Genomic DNA, 17519 nt, shown 5'->3' with positions numbered 1-17519 from the left:
GGATCAACTGAATTGCGCATTTATCGTTAAATAATAATATATTTCAGCATGCCTAATGTTAATTAGTAAAGTACTGGACAAAACGAGGGCATTCGTTCTAAAATCAGTTGGATAGCTGCTATTGTTTATTGTTAAACTTGAGTTGGCTTTGACTAGCTATATCTTAGGAACGGATTAACGGATTTCAATTTTTTTTTTTTTTTGGGAGAAGCGTCTTGCCAAATACTATCATCCTACAAAATTTAAATCCAAAAACTGGGAAATTCGCGAAGATATTCAATTTGTTTATAAGCAAAAAAATGATAGCAAATTTAAAAAAATTCTGTACGCTCTCCTAACTATCCGATTTTAATTTTTCAAAATGGATTTGAAAGGTCTAATGATCTACTATACGTTAAAAAATCAGCAATTTGTGGAATTTGTTTTTTAACCTTTAGCAGCATTTTCAAAATTTCGATATTTTTCGGAGATACCTAAATTGCAAAATTATTGTGCAAAAATAAAAAACAATACCGAGCTGGTTTTTACGCCATTATTTTTATTATAACTTAAAGTTTTCCTGACAGTATTTTCAAGCGAATATAATGTTGTCTTAAAGTTTGTTTTGCAACTTTTCCAAATTGCATTTTTTTTCGTTTTTTTTTTTTTTAATTTCGGATTTTTTGCAGCAAAAAAATTTTTTTTTCAATTTTTAAAATCCTTATCCGATAGGAAATTTTCTCACGAACAATTTTGTTTCTTCTTATTTTTCACGTAGACGCGATATTTTGCAAGATATTTGGCCTAAATGGCCAAAAAATAAGGGTCAAAACGACACATTTTTCACTATATTGTTTATACCGAGCGTAGCATAACTTTTGGGGTGGGAGCATATCGCAATTCTGGTTTCTACCAACATTTCGGAGGTATTCCCGTAAAAATTTGAGCTCCAACTCAACATGACAAATCAAGCCAGTTTCTAACAGATGCTTACTGGTCTAATGGGTATGTACAGAGCAGCTTCATTCATATGTAAAGCTAATTTATTAACGGCTCCGATAAGTAATCATACAAGGTGTTCTAGTGATTTTTCGATTTACGTTGCCCTATAGTATAAACTACAAATGTCACAATTTTTTAGTCATTTCAAAACTTTTGTAATTTGTAATAATTGTTTACAATTTTTTGCTGTTAGATATTTCTTTTATTTTAATTTATAAATCTTAACGTTTTAAATCATTTTTGTATTCCAAGTCAATATTTTTAAATGTATAACTCAATTGTGACTTTGAAACACTAAAGTTAAAAAATTTATAAAGCAATTTTAAGCTGATTACTTTAAACTACAAATGATTTTTTTTGCAATACCATCACTTTAAATATTGTAAAACCAAACAATCCATAATATTACTTAAATGTTTTTTTTTAAACTCACTATCTCAAAATAACGGCTGCAAAATGCATTTTTCTATTAACCTTATCTATTTGTAACAACAAATAGAAAAAAATTTTTTTGATTCTAATAAGCTGCTGAAAAATAAGAATTTTTGTAAATAAGCAAGTAAAAAAAAATTTTTATAATTTATGTTGCCGAAATAATTTAACACACATTGATTGAAAAGATTTGTTTTATTATTTGTACATTTGTATGTTATTTAAATTTTTTGCATTTTTTTTTTTTAATTGTAATATTCAAACTCGGATCATTCTCACAATATTTTAAATATTATTTGTTTTTTATTAAATAGTGAGAAATTGAAAAAATTAAAGCATTAACTGCTTTTGAATTCTACGAGTTTTAAGTTACACAAGCATACACTCATAACTCTAAACAAAAAGTCCAGAGGAGAATGAAAACGGTCGATAAACATCTTAGTAATTATTTACAAACATTATTAAGTTCACATTTTCAGTACGTTGAATAACCTTATTCTTAATTCCTACCAACTTATACTGTTATTCAATAACATTAATGTAAAATCTGTGAAAAAAGCGGTAAGGCAACGTGATAATGATAACAACTATGTTAATCATAATAACAATAGAAATAGTGAGATGATCTTTTTAATCATGATAATAATATGTAATAATGAAGATAATAATAATAATTATGATAGTAATGACTGTAATAAAAATAATTATAATGATAATGGCGATCATAGTGATAAGAAGAAGTATAATAAGAGTGGCGTTTGCTCAGTGGTAAGCGTTCTTGTTACTGATACAACGCTGTTCTAGGGGTCGTGGGTTCGATTCTCGGTGAATGTAGATTTTTCAAAAACTGTTTGTATCGGGAGAAGTTCCTATGTCACTCCGGCTGTTTCGGGACGGGTTTTTCCGTGAAATTTTCCTTCAGAGTGATTCCAGGATTTTTTTCTTGCCCCACAGGTCTTTGGACCTAGGTGCATGTGAAACAGTGTTAAGGCTGTCAAGAGTAGGGGTTAGCGGATCCGATGCGTCAAACAGAGATCGCCGGCCTTACCGACGAGGAGTGGTCCCTGAAACATGGGGCTTCTCCGGGGTTGCTAATTAGCCTGGATTTGATGCTTCGGCAGAGAGCGCTAGCTTAACCGGCAAGGAGTGGCCGTCCTGAAATATGGAGTCCTCTTCGGGGAAAAGCTACACAGTGGTGAGTGGACCCGATGCACCGTTGGTGCAGAGAGGGTCAGCGTAACCGGCAAGGTGTTTCATCGGAGATACTTGCACTGTGCCCACGGATGAAGTACAACATCAGTAAAAAAGAGTTGGAAATGGGTGCGGCAATACACCCCCACACATAGGTGGTGAGTGACTGGCCCCGGCGACTAAGCCGGTACGCTGTCGTGATAGCCCGAAAAAAAAAAAGAATAATAATAATAATCAGGATGATATTCTTTATGATAACTGTGATAATGATGATAATAGTAATAATGATACGAAGAATGATAACAATTCTCATGATGATAAGGATGATAATAATCTTAAAATCATCTCTTTTAAAATAATTTTCTACATAATATTATTATTATCGCTAACACTGTAAATATTATTTTTACAGTATAGTACACGAGATATCAATTGAAATATGTTCTAACTTTTAATGATAATTGACAAATAATGTACTTATCGACACAAATATTATTTTTTTTTTTTTGCTTATTTGTTTATTATTTTTCGAACTTTATTGCATTGTAAATACTCATGACATTGTACTTTTGACTAAATTTCTAACACATTTTCATCTGCAAAACTCTAAATAATCATTAATAATTATGAAGTAAGCTTTAAAATATCAACATGCATCAATAATTTTAAAACTTATTTTCTTTGTTTGTACTGTTTCATTTTTAGAAAACGTTGTCTAAATTTCGAAGTTAAGTTATAAGTAAGAAATAACTGTGTATGAAAAGACAGTTCAATGTTATTTTCAATTTCATAGGAACTTAAGAAATTTTATTTAGTAATTTGGTTTTTAAAACAAGAAAAAATTTAAAGCTACCATAAAAAATATATATATATAATTTGTGGTGAAAATAAATATAAAGAGAAAAAAAAGGGATGAAAAATGGAGGGAAAGTTTTTGAAATATCTGACAGACTGTCACAAACATGATGTTATAATACATATGTTGATACAGGAATTAGATGATTCGTCGGGGGCAAAGGTAAAAGTAATTATTTAACCAAGTGTAATTTTCCTTTTTTTAAAACGTACTAAATAAAATCCATTTCCCATTTGCAATGGGGATAAACTCATGGTATTAATATACAACCATTGAGGGTAGATTTTTATTTAGGCCTGATGAAAGTGATATAGACCATATAAAGTGTTAAAATAACTTTTTTAGACCATGTGTTACAATAATTTTTCCAAAGATGTATGTGATGTACAAGATAAATAAGGGATGCGAAAGGGCAAGGCAACGCGAGGAAGGTTGGGGTAGGCTGGTCAAGTTTGTGACAGTTAGATTTAGTTTAAAAGTAAAAAAAAAAGAAGTTAATCTCGGGGAAGGGAGACGATGGGTGAAGTAGGGAGGGAAAGCAAATTTTATGCCATAGTGAAAACAACTATATAACAGAAGAAGATTTATATTTGATATTTCATATTGTGTTTATTGTTCATGACACATATTTTATCGTTGTAACGATACAATTTAGCAATAGAAACCGATAAAATTTCTTTTACGTTTGATATTTTTTTTTTCATTTGTAATACTTTTGTAAATAAATTTTGTACCCACACTTAATTTTTCTCGACAAAACGTACTCCCCTTATAACAACATTATACACTCGTTCCTTTCTCTTTCTCTTGCACTTGTCTTTTTATTAGCAATATCTCTCTTATGGACAGGTGGCTCTCTCTACTTCTAATTATTATGACAAGTATGTCGAATGGCCAAGACCATCATTCTATATAATAACTACAAAAGATGGCTACGCGTATGCATAGTCTAGGAATTAACGAATAAACTATTAGCTTTTACGATGTATTGCACATCGCAATTCTGCTTTTTATTCTCTGTGTGTAAAAGTGTATTAGAACCATCTGACAGTAGATTAGTACGTAATTTTGGAACTTTTGAGGGCCTAATGCATCGTGGATAACAAACAATACAATTGTACAGGCTTATCACTATGTTACACGTAAAAACAATCAGAATTACAATAAATGTGAATATTGTAGTGGAATGTAGTGCAAAGTAAAAGTACAAAGAGTTACAAAAAAAGCATCAAAGCTAATACATCTAACCCTGTTTTTATAGTGTGGAGCAGAATGAACTAAAAATTGACAAGTGTATGATGCAAGTGACTGTAAATGAGGCTGCTACCGAATCAGCGTAGTATATCACTTGTGTTACATTACTCATTATCATTAAACAATCAACCTTTATTTCCTTTTTATAAAGATGGTGAGAAATATAAGGTTATTATGATTCTCGTTACGGACACGTTTTGTGAGTGGTCGGAAATCTTAATTTCGTGCGGTAAATATTAAATCTTCAAAAGTCCAGAAATAACACAGTGTTCTCTTACTAGGAGTTTATCAAAAGCTCTTTTTTATCCAACAGCTTACACAAAGAATGGATTTCAGAAAAAGTAATCATTATTAAGTAACGCGAGAGGGCGACACGGCAAGTTTACGACAGAAAACGATGCTTCGGTGATCGAGCTACTATTTACTTTAGATTCGCATGCTCGAATTCTTGAATAAGAAAAAATAAGTTTTTTTGTCAGTATGCCTTAAATATTTTTGGTTTAATTTAGTCGCTTTAATCTTATTTTAAAGTTTTACAAGCCATTATAGGCTAAAAAATCATTAGAACGATGAAAATGAGATGTGAGAATCTCAAAATGCTCAAATTGACATTTTTGAAATCTCAGCCTTCACAAAAAGTGGTCATACTGTTAAGTTAGCTGCAAGCCCAGCTTTTTTTATAAATATTCGGAATAAAACTTTTCTCAAGATCAAGCAGTGCTGCTAACAGTGTGATATCAGCTACCGGCACCTTCGCGCGGTGTCTCGGTCATCTTGGTTGCAGATCAGCACGCGGGAGACCGCAGTTCGATTTCCGACCAGTGCGATTTTTTCAAGCAAGTACCTCTGTACATTTTTGCATGTGCTTTTTTACTACACTATGCTCCTCGGAAAGGGAATAGGTTATCTTTAGTCTAGGTTCAGTCGTATGTGTGCGTGGCCCATTGAGGTCCACGGATCCACTTTTTTTTGTTCCATGCATTTTGATCTCCTTAACACGATAAGCAAGGGTGGATCACTTGAATCAATGCCGTTAAATCGTTATTAATAAATTTTAGTAACGAATTAAAAAATCCGGTTTTCTGCTTAAAAAAAAATTTGGTAACATTCTTTGGCACATTTCGAACAAAAAACCAGTTTGGATGCTATTCCTCAGCCCCGTAGATTTTAAGTTAAAAATTTCTCAAGGTCAAAAAAATGCATTTTTTAAGATATTCGACCACGTGTTACTCAGCTGCTGTTATATTTTTTTAACTCACCTAGACTAAAAATTTACCTCAAAGCATGTACTTTTGAATAAAAAAGAATTTATAAACGTCAATTGCTCAACAGCTGCGTTATCGCTGATCTACGAATAGTCATTTTCATAGCCTACTGTATATCTATATACAATCTACGCACATAACATGTAGATCCAATCCGTAGAGAGCTAGGAGATACAAAAACGACTATTCGTAGATCAGCGATACCACAGTTGTTAAGCAACTAACGTTTATAAATCTTTTTTTATTCAAAAGTACATGCTTTGAGGTAAGATTTAAGTCTAGGTGAGTTAAAAAAAATGTAACAGCAGCCGAGTATCACGTGGTCCATTATCTTAAAAAATGCATTTTTTGACCTTGAAGAATTTTTTACTCAAAATCGACGGGGTTAAGGTATATGTATCCCAATTGGTTTTTTGTTTAAAATGTGCCAAAGAATGTTACCAAATTTTTTTGAAGCAAAAAACCGGATTTTTAATTTGTTACTAAAATATGTTAATACCAATTGAACGGCAATAGTTCAAGTGATCCACCCTTGCTTATCGTGTTCAGGGGATGAAAATTCATAAAATAAAAAAAGGTGAATCCGTGGATCTCAACGGGCCACGCGCACATACGGCAGGACCCAGACGACTTCTCGCGGTTAAATTACTTTTTTTCCACCCCTCCTTTTAATGTAATAGGGTATGCTATTGGAGACCTTTAATCTCCTTCTTTTGTCCATTTCCCAAATGCCAAGTGATCTAAGAAGTGGACCTTGTGTACCTGGACGAATAACACTGTAAGATAAAAAAAAAAAATTAAAAAAAATTACGAATAAAAATAAATTATCTTAAATACAGTCGATATATTCTCAAAACACTAGACTCCATGCATTGTAGACGTTAATACTTTAGGTCAATATTAAGGTTAAGGTTAATAGCAATCAAATTTGTTATCAGCAACACGTTGAAAAATTATTATTAACAGTGAAGATCACTTGTAACATTTCTATGGTTTTCGTAGATGGTCAACAAGTACGAGCAGTGAAAAATGTTTTATTTTTGGAATAAAAACTTCTTTAGATGCGCCTTGGTTGCCACGTGTGTATGTGTGTGTGTGTGTATGTGTGGCCATAAAGGTGCCATACTTATTAAAATTGCACACAAGTGCGCACACATGAAAATTGTTATTTTTCTATCTACTTTCCCGTTAGTGATTTTGCATTTTTAAAATAGTTTTTAATGTTCTGTGATCTTGGAAAAGAGAAAGAAAAATATATTTTACGCATTTGTTATAGTATGGCAAATTTTTATAAAATTGTTTACCTTGCTTTTATAAATAAATATCTAGAACACTCAATGTTAAGTTGTTTCTACATAACTCAACACCATCCTATTTGTGCTAGGAAAATTTTTTTTTTTCTATTAAGATGCCAGTAAAAAATTGTTATTTTGGGCCTACACACACACACACACACACACACACACACGCATCTTCCTATTTTATAAAGTTATCTCAGTAGGGCATTCCAGACGACCACCCCAAAGCCCCCCCCACAGACCCACATTCACCTTCACCACCCCCCGATAAAATAAGATAAAAACCTGTCATGTTCTCCCTTATTTTGACTTATCGCAGTTTTTTCCGAAACCCCCCCACAGCCCCTCCTCCAAAGACCCCCACGAATCTTTTCGTGACCTCCCACCGCCCCCTCCCCACAACCCTCCACACTCCTTGTAGGAAACCTAGAAGAGATGATACAGTCTTTCTCGGACCTTTCTCGGATGTGTACACATACTTGTATGTGTCGTATATGGATTAATCAATTTTTTTACATCTGCTTCATTAATAAATTACTTTAAAACAAAACTGTCTTATCAATATGAATTATCTCATTGTCAAAAAGAAATTAAAAGTTATGATTGATTTATAAGGGGTTATTGCGCTAAGCCTTATTATAATTATATATTAAATTGTAAAGTCAACTGTTATATCATACAGTTAACTGTGTAGGGCATTCCAAGCAACGTTTCACCATATAAAATTATTTATATAAGTAGTTAAAAGATTATTTATTCATTCGTGTTTTACTCAAAGTCTTTCAATGAATATATGATTTGATACATCCTACATAATTTGATACTATCTTGATATAGTTAACTGTGTAGGGCGTTCCAAGCAACGTTCCACCATATAAATCCAATTATATTGGTAGTTCAAAATTATTTATGTATTCATGAATTACTCAAAGTCTTTCAATGAAAATGTAATTTAATACATCATAAAAATAATATGTCATACATATTTATGTACTGTAAGAATGTTTATTTATAAAGAATGTTAACTAATAAAAACATGTTTTTTTTATAATACACTTTTATTTAATCTATTTTCCACACCGATCAGATGGCAAATAGATGGACTTCATACATACGAATAATTATTAACCATTCTATTCATACAATTAAGAGTACCATTAGAAACCAATTCATATCAATTGTATTTCAATTTACTTGTAAGTATGAAGTTCTTGGTACGCTAAGTTATTGTTTTGTTAGCATTTGTGGTAAACTATGTGTAAAATGTTAATTTTCATGTGTCTGTATTATATTATTTCGTGTATGTGTTAATAAAACCAATCCATACATAAATTTGAATTACATTCATTTAAGCATTAAAACAAACCGTAGATGTTTCGCATTAAGATGACTTATTTTATGAGTCAACTTATAAAGCCCTACTAATTCACGAAGACTTAGGTCTATTTCTATTCTGTTTTAAATTAATGTTGGAATTGGTACATTATAAAATATAATTAAAAATTTTTTTTCAAACTTTACTTTCAATATCAAAAATGTTTTCTCTATCGATTTAAATAAAAATTTCATTTTTATTTATACACTTCGATAAAGCCTCGTACAATTGACCATGAGAAAATTAAGGTTTTTCCAAAAATAATCCCATATAATCGAAACTTTGACCTTGAGACTTGTTTATAGTCATAGCGAATGCTACAACTAATGGGAATTGTTTTCTGTATAAAATGAAAGATTATGATGAAGTTTTTTTGGTATTTATTTTAATTTGGGAAATAAAAACTTAATTACCAATTTTCTCTTTCATAACTATTCCGCCTTCTACGTTATACTTCACCAATTGAGGAATTCGTAATCGTGTACCGTTACATAAGCCGTCTGATATACAAAAATTTCGAATAAACGCTACTATTGTACCTATTTGAAATTTATGTTCATGAGGTGGCAAGCCTTTACTAATATTGTTTAACACTTCTACGAGAAAATTTATGTGAATATTATCATCTGCTTTATAAACATCTTTATAGGTTACATTATCGATGCTGTATGCCGAATACAGCACGTCGATCCAATGGTATTTCCTTTATTGATTCCAGTAGGGGATGTAGGATGGAGTACATACGAAAGACAAAAATTTTTAACACAATATCAGAAAATCTTACGTTTCTTCAATATTACTTATATTGAACTTCTTATCGACTAAATAGTAAAATTCTTAGTCCTATACTCTATGATGGAAGATTAACGCAACAATTTTTTTTGCATGCATACATCATTATAAAAAACAATAGAATAATTTTTTTTGAAATAACCGAAAAATTGGATTGAATGTTATTAAGGATTAAAAGATCACATAATGCGTAGTACCTTAAATAACTCTAAAAATTTTGAAAACAATAAAGTTAAAAAAATGTTTATTTTACCTTCAACATACGTCGGTGGCCCTAGGCATATGCAGAAACATGAGTTAAGTAATTCTGATTGGGTACTAATTGGTTAGTTTAACTATATTCAAAAAAAGCCTCCAATGCCTACTGCTGTTATTATTTTTAACCTACTTTTAGAGAAAATAGAATCATTGATTTTTTAATTAGCTAAAAAAATTATAAATAGAGATAGAAATTTATCTTTGAATCATAAACTTTTGACTGCATTTCAAGCTGGGTTTGAAAAACTGGCATAGAACTACCGTAAATATGACGGGGTTTACATAATTTTTTTTATGTAAGACCCAAGACATAAGTACAAGAGTTTTGATGGAACGTTATGAGGTAAAAAATTTTAAAACGTTTGTGAAACGAGTTATAAAAATAATTATTTTTCAAGTACTCGAGTGATATAAACAGAGAACCTGTAGTTGAAAAAGAAATCAATGGAGATTTTTAAATTTAACATCTGTTTATTGTGTTCATGCAGTCATTGATGATTGGAAAAAAGAGATTCATCGTTATACTATGTCAAATCAGGTGATCAGAACTAAACCTATTTTAGAATGGTCAAAAGAGAATAAATATTCTTTTTCCATTTTATCTCAAATGGCTCGTGATTTTCTTGCATTAGTGCCAACTTTAGTTTTAGTGGAATACTATTGCATGTCTGATCGTGACAGCTAAGTATTGTTCCATGATATACGAGTCCATTCGTACGTTATTATGTATTAATTCATGGATAAAAAGTTCACTTAAACCAGTTATTTGTGACGTACCGTTATATAGAGTAGCGTCAAGCACTAGATGATTTTCTGTTGACATAACACCATCCACAGTCTTCTGCTTAGAAAAAAACATCCAGATTGCACGTTACACTGCACTACAGATAAATAAAAAATTGGACATTTTTTAAAACTTGGAATTAAAAAAAAAAAAAAGAACGTTTTAGGAAGAAAGTAATCGCTTATAATTTTTTACAAAGATTGATAACTTGGAAGATTAAAGGATGTGAGTTAAAATGGTTAAATAAATTTTGTATAAGAAGCAGTGTTGAGTCAGTGGTAAATATGCTTGGTAATAAAACGTTAGCATTCTAGAGGTTTAGGGTTTAATTTTCGGTGAATAATAATTTTTTTGGAAAAGTGATTTTCAACAAAAAAAAATTCTTCATGGATTACGACTGTTTCAGGGTAAGTATTTCTGTGAAACTATACTTCAGTGCAGTTCCTGTAATTCTTTGGTACCCCATAAGTCTTTAGGCCAGGGTGAATGCGAAATAGCGTTAGGACCTTAGAAAAGAGTAAGCATTGTTAACAAAGTAAACATTTTTTACGTTTAACTGCGAAATATATTAAAAAACGGCCTACAGCAAAAAGATTAGGTAAAATTAATTTTAACTAAAAATTATTTTCTCTTTTATAAAGATTAAATTTTATTGTTTATTATACAAAACACATAGTTTTCATCAAATGTATTGAATGTTTCACTTATGATCCTACATGATTAAAGAACCCCACAACAACTCAATCGACTTTTGGTTTCTGGTCAAATGGGCTGTAAATAATACATGTTGTAGATTGTGATCGTCTGATAAAAAGTTACCATAGGCACAAGTCCCAACAATAGACAGTTTTAAAGAAAATAATTATTTGAGTCGCCGATTCTGCGAAGGTAAGTTTGACAGGTGACGCAGTACAGTCAATAAAAGTAGCTCGTTCAATGTACAAAGAAATGATCGGAAAGGGTTATGACGAGTGCATCTATACCATTCTTGTATATCATTAGGCGCTATATAAAAATATTTTAGCTGAATCAATAGTAGCATAGCTCATTATCATTATTGTCTTAAATAGGAAATCAATAGCCTCTATCATGCGAAAGCCCTTATCATAATTAACCGATAAATAAGTAGTTTTGTTATATTTTAACCATTAATAGCCGAGACATACTCAATCACGATCGTTAATATTTTTTTACACATAAATTCTTTAACGATTGTTAATAATATTATTATAATCAAAATCTATTTTGAAATTTATTATAACTAAATTGATCATTTACTGATAATGAATATTTTTCTCATATCATTTCCTAATTATTTTATTTGCGCTATTGCTTACAGGTGCAGTGAGCTTGGATCTTGACCCCACCACCACCTCCTCCTCCAGTTTCCAAAAACCTACTACTTGAACATCCTGCGTTATTCTGAACCTCTTTTCGTGGCAATGAGATTTTCAGCAGTGCCCAACTGACATCTCCGATAAGCTCGACTCTTCGTCTGAAGTTAAAGTTTTCGTGCGGGGATCTTTGATATTTTTTTTTTTTTTTTTTTTTGCAAGAAACATTGTCTAATAAATTTAGTTCTTGTTGATTTCTAGCCGTACTTAGCTGATATCTCCGATATGATCAACTCGAGGTCAAAAGTCAAAGATTCCCGAGCAGGGATATTTGATAACGTGCTTCTTTGCGAGAAACACGGTAAAGTGATCCTTATATAGAGTCAAGCTTATCGGAGATATCAGCTGGGCACTGCTGAAAATCTTATTTGACGGTTCTTTCCCAAAGAAAAAGTTCAGTGAATGATCTCGATTCAGTAAACTTTGACGTTTGGCTAAAAGTTGAACCTGTAGTAGATAATATCCGAGCACTGTTAAAAGTTGGCCCACAATCAAGTTTTTTGGCCGTGTTTCTCCCAAAGAAACAAGTTATCGAAGATTCCCGCGCGAGAAACTTTGACTTTAGACCACGAGCCGATCAAATTGGAGATATCAGCAAGGTACTGATAAAAATCTGCAGAAAATCGTTGAATCTGACAGTGTTTCAGCTAAAAGAACGTCATTTAAGATTCTCGCGTGAGAATCTTCAACGTTAAACTTTGAGACGAGACTTTAGCAGATAATTGCAAAATCGTGGCTAAAATTCTGTACATACTACTTTAGCAGATATCAGCTGGATCGCAGCTTAAATTCTGCATAAACTAGGAACATTTAATCGTGTTTCTCGCACGTTATCAAGAAGCACGTTATCAAATATCCCTGCTCGGGAATCTTTGACTTTTGACCACGAGTTGATCATATCGGAGATATCAGCTAAGTACGACTAGAAATCAACAAGAACTGAATTTATTAGACAATGTTTCTTGCAAAAAAAAAAAAAAAAAAATATCAAAGATCCCCGCACGAAAACTTTGACTTCAGACGAAGAGTCAAGCTTATCGGAGATGTTACTTGGGCACTGCTGAAAATCTCATTGCCACGAAAAGAGGTTCAGGATAACGCAGGATGTTCAAGTAGTAGGTTTTTGGAAACTGGAGGAGGAGGTGGTGGTAGGGTCAAGATCCAAGCTCACTGCACCTGTAAGCAATAGCGCAAATAAAATAATTAGGAAATGATATGAGAAAAATATTCATTATCAGTAAATGATCAATTTAGTTATAATAAATTTCAAAATAGATTTTGATTATAATAATATTATTAACAATCGTTAAACAATTTATGTGTAAAAAATAGGGTCAGCATATCTGTTTGTAGAAGAATAATTGTGACAACTTATATTAACGATCGTGATTGAGTATGTCTCGGCTATTAATGGTTAAAAAATAACAAAACTACTTATTTATCGGTTAATTATGATAAGGGCTTTCGCATAATAGAGGCTATTGATTTCCTATTTAAGACAATAATGATAATGAGCTATGCTACTATTGATTCAGCTAAAATATTTTAATATTGCGCCTAATGATATACAAGAATGGTATAGATGCACTCGTCATAACCCTTTCCGATCATTTCTTTGTACATTGAACGAGCTACTTTTATTGACTGTACTGCGTCACCTGTCAAACTTACCTTTGCAGAATCGGCGACTCAAATAATTATTTTCATTAAAACTGTCTATTGTTGGGACTTGTGCCTATGGTAACTTTTTATCAGACGATCATAATCTACAACATGTATTATTTACAGCCCATTTGACCAGAAACCAAAAGTCGATTGAGTTGCAGCGGGGTCCTTTGTTATACGTCTAACAAACGATTGTTTTATTTATTAAATGCATTATTTGTATAACTCTGATAAATTTAGAAAGTACTGAATTTGTCTCCCAAGGATTCGAACTGTACTCATCTTTTTACAGTTATAAAACGTCTAATTTTATCTTTTTAAAGAACTAACGTGATTTTTGTCTTTAAAAATTGTAAAAAGGAGAACCTTATCTCCTGAAAACAACAATTAATATTTTTTGTCATTACAAAGTTTAAAATTCAACAATTTAATCTTCAGAATTAACATTTAATCGTCAAGTTTAGAAAGTAGAATGATTTATTTTTTGTCTCATCGTGATAACGAAACCAAATAATATAATTCTCAAGAATTCTCGTTCCACATTGCGGCTGACTTACCTTTCACCAGAACAGAATTACTAAGGTGCTAGTTTTTGTCACATTCATAAATTTTATTAAGATATGTTTAACTGTTACTCCAGAGACCAAAAAGTAATAAAAAATTTCTTAAACATTACCTGCAATAAGGTTTTTTTATAGAGCTTGTTATGGTATTGCTATTTGAAACAGAAAAGCATGGATTCTTTATAGCACTTACAAAACTTGATTTTCAATGGTTCATAAATAGAAGACTCATAAAATCTATGAATTATAAATATATAATTGAATAATGTTTTTTGCTATCAACAAGCGGATAGACAGGTATTATAGAAAAATAACACATGTAAAATAATAATTAACATTTATAATGTATTCACAAAATAAGAAACATACCTCTAAAGTTATCGTATCATCTTTAATGTAACCTTTTTCAATGTCAAGAACATCTTGCAATGACATAAAATGACTAAAACCCCAATCATTTTCTTTGCTGTAGAATAGATGTTGTATCTCTGAAATAAATATTTTTCAAAACTGAAATCAGCATATCATTTGATATTTTTATAATTTAAATAAAATAAACATTCAAACGATATTATTATACTGTGCACTTTGAGCGAAACATGAAAATCTCAACATTAACTTTCATGCGTTAAAAATTAATTTAGATTATTTATTATTATTTGTCTGCATATAAATTTTTTTTTCATTGTTTTACTTGAAAACATTTAATGAAGTAGATACAAATATATTACATGATTAGATATGGACGGATTGTAATGCTAAAAGTAACACCCAAAATTAGAAGAATTTTTTTTTATAATAGGAAACTTAAAGGAGTTAATTATCCCGCATTCGTTGCTTGAAGAAAATTAGAATCACATACTAATATTTATTGAAAGGATTAGTATTTTTTTACGTTTAGGCCGAAAAAAGGGGGGTTGCTCGAAAAAAATGCCAACTGAGATATTTTGACGGAAATTAGTTTGTCATACTGCATATTAATCATAAATTTGAAATCCCTTGGGCAGCTTGGCTAGATAAAACTAAATGTGGCATTAGTTTTGTAAAAAAAAATTTTTTTTAATTTAAACACTTAACTTATACTTTTTCATTATACTTTTGCTACAGTTTTCTATCAATTATTATGGTTTTTATATAAAAATCAAATTCAATAATCGGTTAGTACACGTCAGGTACTTATGTTTTAACGATTAATATAAAAATAAGTAAGCTTCGGTTAAGAGTTCATTTCTTTACAATTCTTTTAAAGGTTAGCTTCATTACATAAATGAGAAAATGAATAATTTACGTGTTATAGCAGTATAATCGTTGTAATGTTAACAAATAATCTAATAAGATTTTTCAAAAAAATTTATTTTCTGTGCAAATTACAAATTTTTAAAAAAATACGTGTATTGCACTATTTAGAAATGTTTTGCTCGCTGAATAACGGGAGATACGGTAATTTTAACGGAGTTTGATACTGACGCATCTTTTTCTCCACCATTACCTTCATAACTATTCGAAGAATCTTCAGAAATAATTTCAATTTCTTCGTTTACAGGGTTGATGTGCGAAAAGTACGAATGCAACCAACATACGAAACACTTCTTCGTTTGAATTTGACGCATAAGCAGCGGAGAGAAGAACTGCAGTACTAAAAAGTACGATACTGCGGCTGCAGAAAGCATAGCTTACATTGTACCTATTTACGCCACACTTGCCCAGGTCGTAATTGTTTTAACATCTAACCAGTAATTGTCGACATTCCACGTAATTCCGAAGTATTAGACGACATCGAACATAACCACATCAACTCGATAAGCGTCTTTAATATCAGACTGAAGAGCGGCGTTGGCTCAGTGGTAAGCATGCTTGTAACTGATACAATGCTGTTCTAGGAGTTGTAGGTTCAATTTCCGGTGGATGCAGATTTTTTCAAAAACTGTTTTCATTCGGAAAAGTTTCTACGTAACCCCGGCTCTTTTAAGGTGCATTTTTCCGTGGAATTTTCCTTCAGAGTAATTCCAGGGTTTTTTCCTTGCCCCACTGGTCTTTGGGCCTGGGTGAATGTGAAACAGTTTTAGGGCGAAAGGTAGGTATTTGCAGATCCGATGCGCGAGGCAGAAATTGCCGGCATTACCGGCAAGGAGTGGGCATCCTAAAATATGAAGTCTTCTCCAGGGAAAGGCTACACAGTGGCGAGTGGACTTGATGCATCATTGGTGCAGAGAGTGTCAGCTTAACTGGCAAAGTGTTTAATCAGAGATACTTGCACTGTGTCCATGGCTTAGGTATCACATCAGTAAAAGGGTTAGAAATAAGTACGGCAATACACCTGCATACATGAATGGTGAGTGGGTGGCCCCGGCGACTAGACGAAATAGGCTGTCAAAGTAACCCGGTAAAAAAAAAAAAATATCAGACTCCCTTAAAATGAGCATATCTCCCGTAATTAAGCATGAAAACGATTAATAAATAGAGTGATACATTTTTTTTTGTTTAAATTATGAAATATGATTTTCTTTTTGTAATTTTCACAATGTAACATATTTTTTTGAAATTTTTAATGAAATAATTTGTTAATATTATAACAATTATATTGCTATAAGTGAATTACGTATTTTTTAATTAATGTCAAATTGCTTTTCTTTAAAAGAATTGTAAATATATGAATTGCAGTAGGCACTGTTAACCGTAGTTAAGGTATTTGTGTATTAGTCGTAAAACACAAATAACGGACGTGTATCAATAAATTTTTGCGTTTAATTTTTATATTTACTCACAAAAATGCACAACGTATACGAAAGAGCTTTGATAACATTGCAAGTGCGATAAAAACGATAATAACTGATTAAAAACTGTAGCGAAAATATAATGAAAAAGTACAAATTGGGTGTACAAATAAAAATAAAAATTTTGTTTACAAAACTAATGCCACATTCAGTTTTATCTAGCCAAGCTGCCGCAATTCGGTTAGTCATAAGTTTTTGTGCGACCATGAAAAACCAAGATATCGAAATTTTTTCAAGCACGCCCGATTGGAAACGCTCGTGCTCAGTTCTCGTATCACCAGATGCCAGCTATTCCTACCTTGCCGATAAAATTAATGTTAATTCTAACATAACATGTGGCACTGAAACGACATGTTGTATTTTTTTTACCAAACGAATAACTGTTGGAGTGTAATCCCTAAAAATTTCAACCTTTTTTGGTTGTAAAATTAGGCATTAGGAAGTTTTGAAAAAAAAAAAAAAGAAAAAAAAAGTCTGTGGACCCATTAATCGTAGGACAATTTTTTTTTTTCTAGATTAAGAACAAAATTCTGCCAATGAAATGGCAAAATTTCCAAAACGATTCCGCTTATATTTATTAAGTTATTTCATTTTACAACTTTTTTTCCACTTCAATTTGTAAGACCTTGGTTGCCAA

General features: G+C 31.5%; 1 protein-coding gene across 5 annotated transcripts in view; it reads right to left on the bottom strand.

The window, feature by feature from the left end:
* The window catches only part of Usp7 (Ubiquitin-specific protease 7), a 780393-nt gene that overhangs the window by 588282 nt on the left and 174592 nt on the right, over positions 1-17519 (bottom strand). For all 5 annotated transcript variants that reach the window (XM_089595056.1, XM_089595060.1, XM_089595061.1 and 2 more), the window contains one exon: positions 14478-14596. In XM_089595056.1, the coding sequence (XP_089451182.1) occupies positions 14478-14596 (119 nt within the window). The remainder of the gene's footprint in view (positions 1-14477; positions 14597-17519) is intronic.

This window comes from Copidosoma floridanum, unplaced genomic scaffold (assembly GCF_036245765.1).
Source record: "Copidosoma floridanum isolate Cflo_tuat_1 unplaced genomic scaffold, Cflo_Japanese_pri ptg000024l, whole genome shotgun sequence".
NCBI classification, from domain to species: Eukaryota; Metazoa; Arthropoda; class Insecta; order Hymenoptera; family Encyrtidae; genus Copidosoma; species Copidosoma floridanum.
Note: the sequence above shows the minus strand (reverse complement) of the source record. Positions and strands in the feature narration are given on the sequence as shown.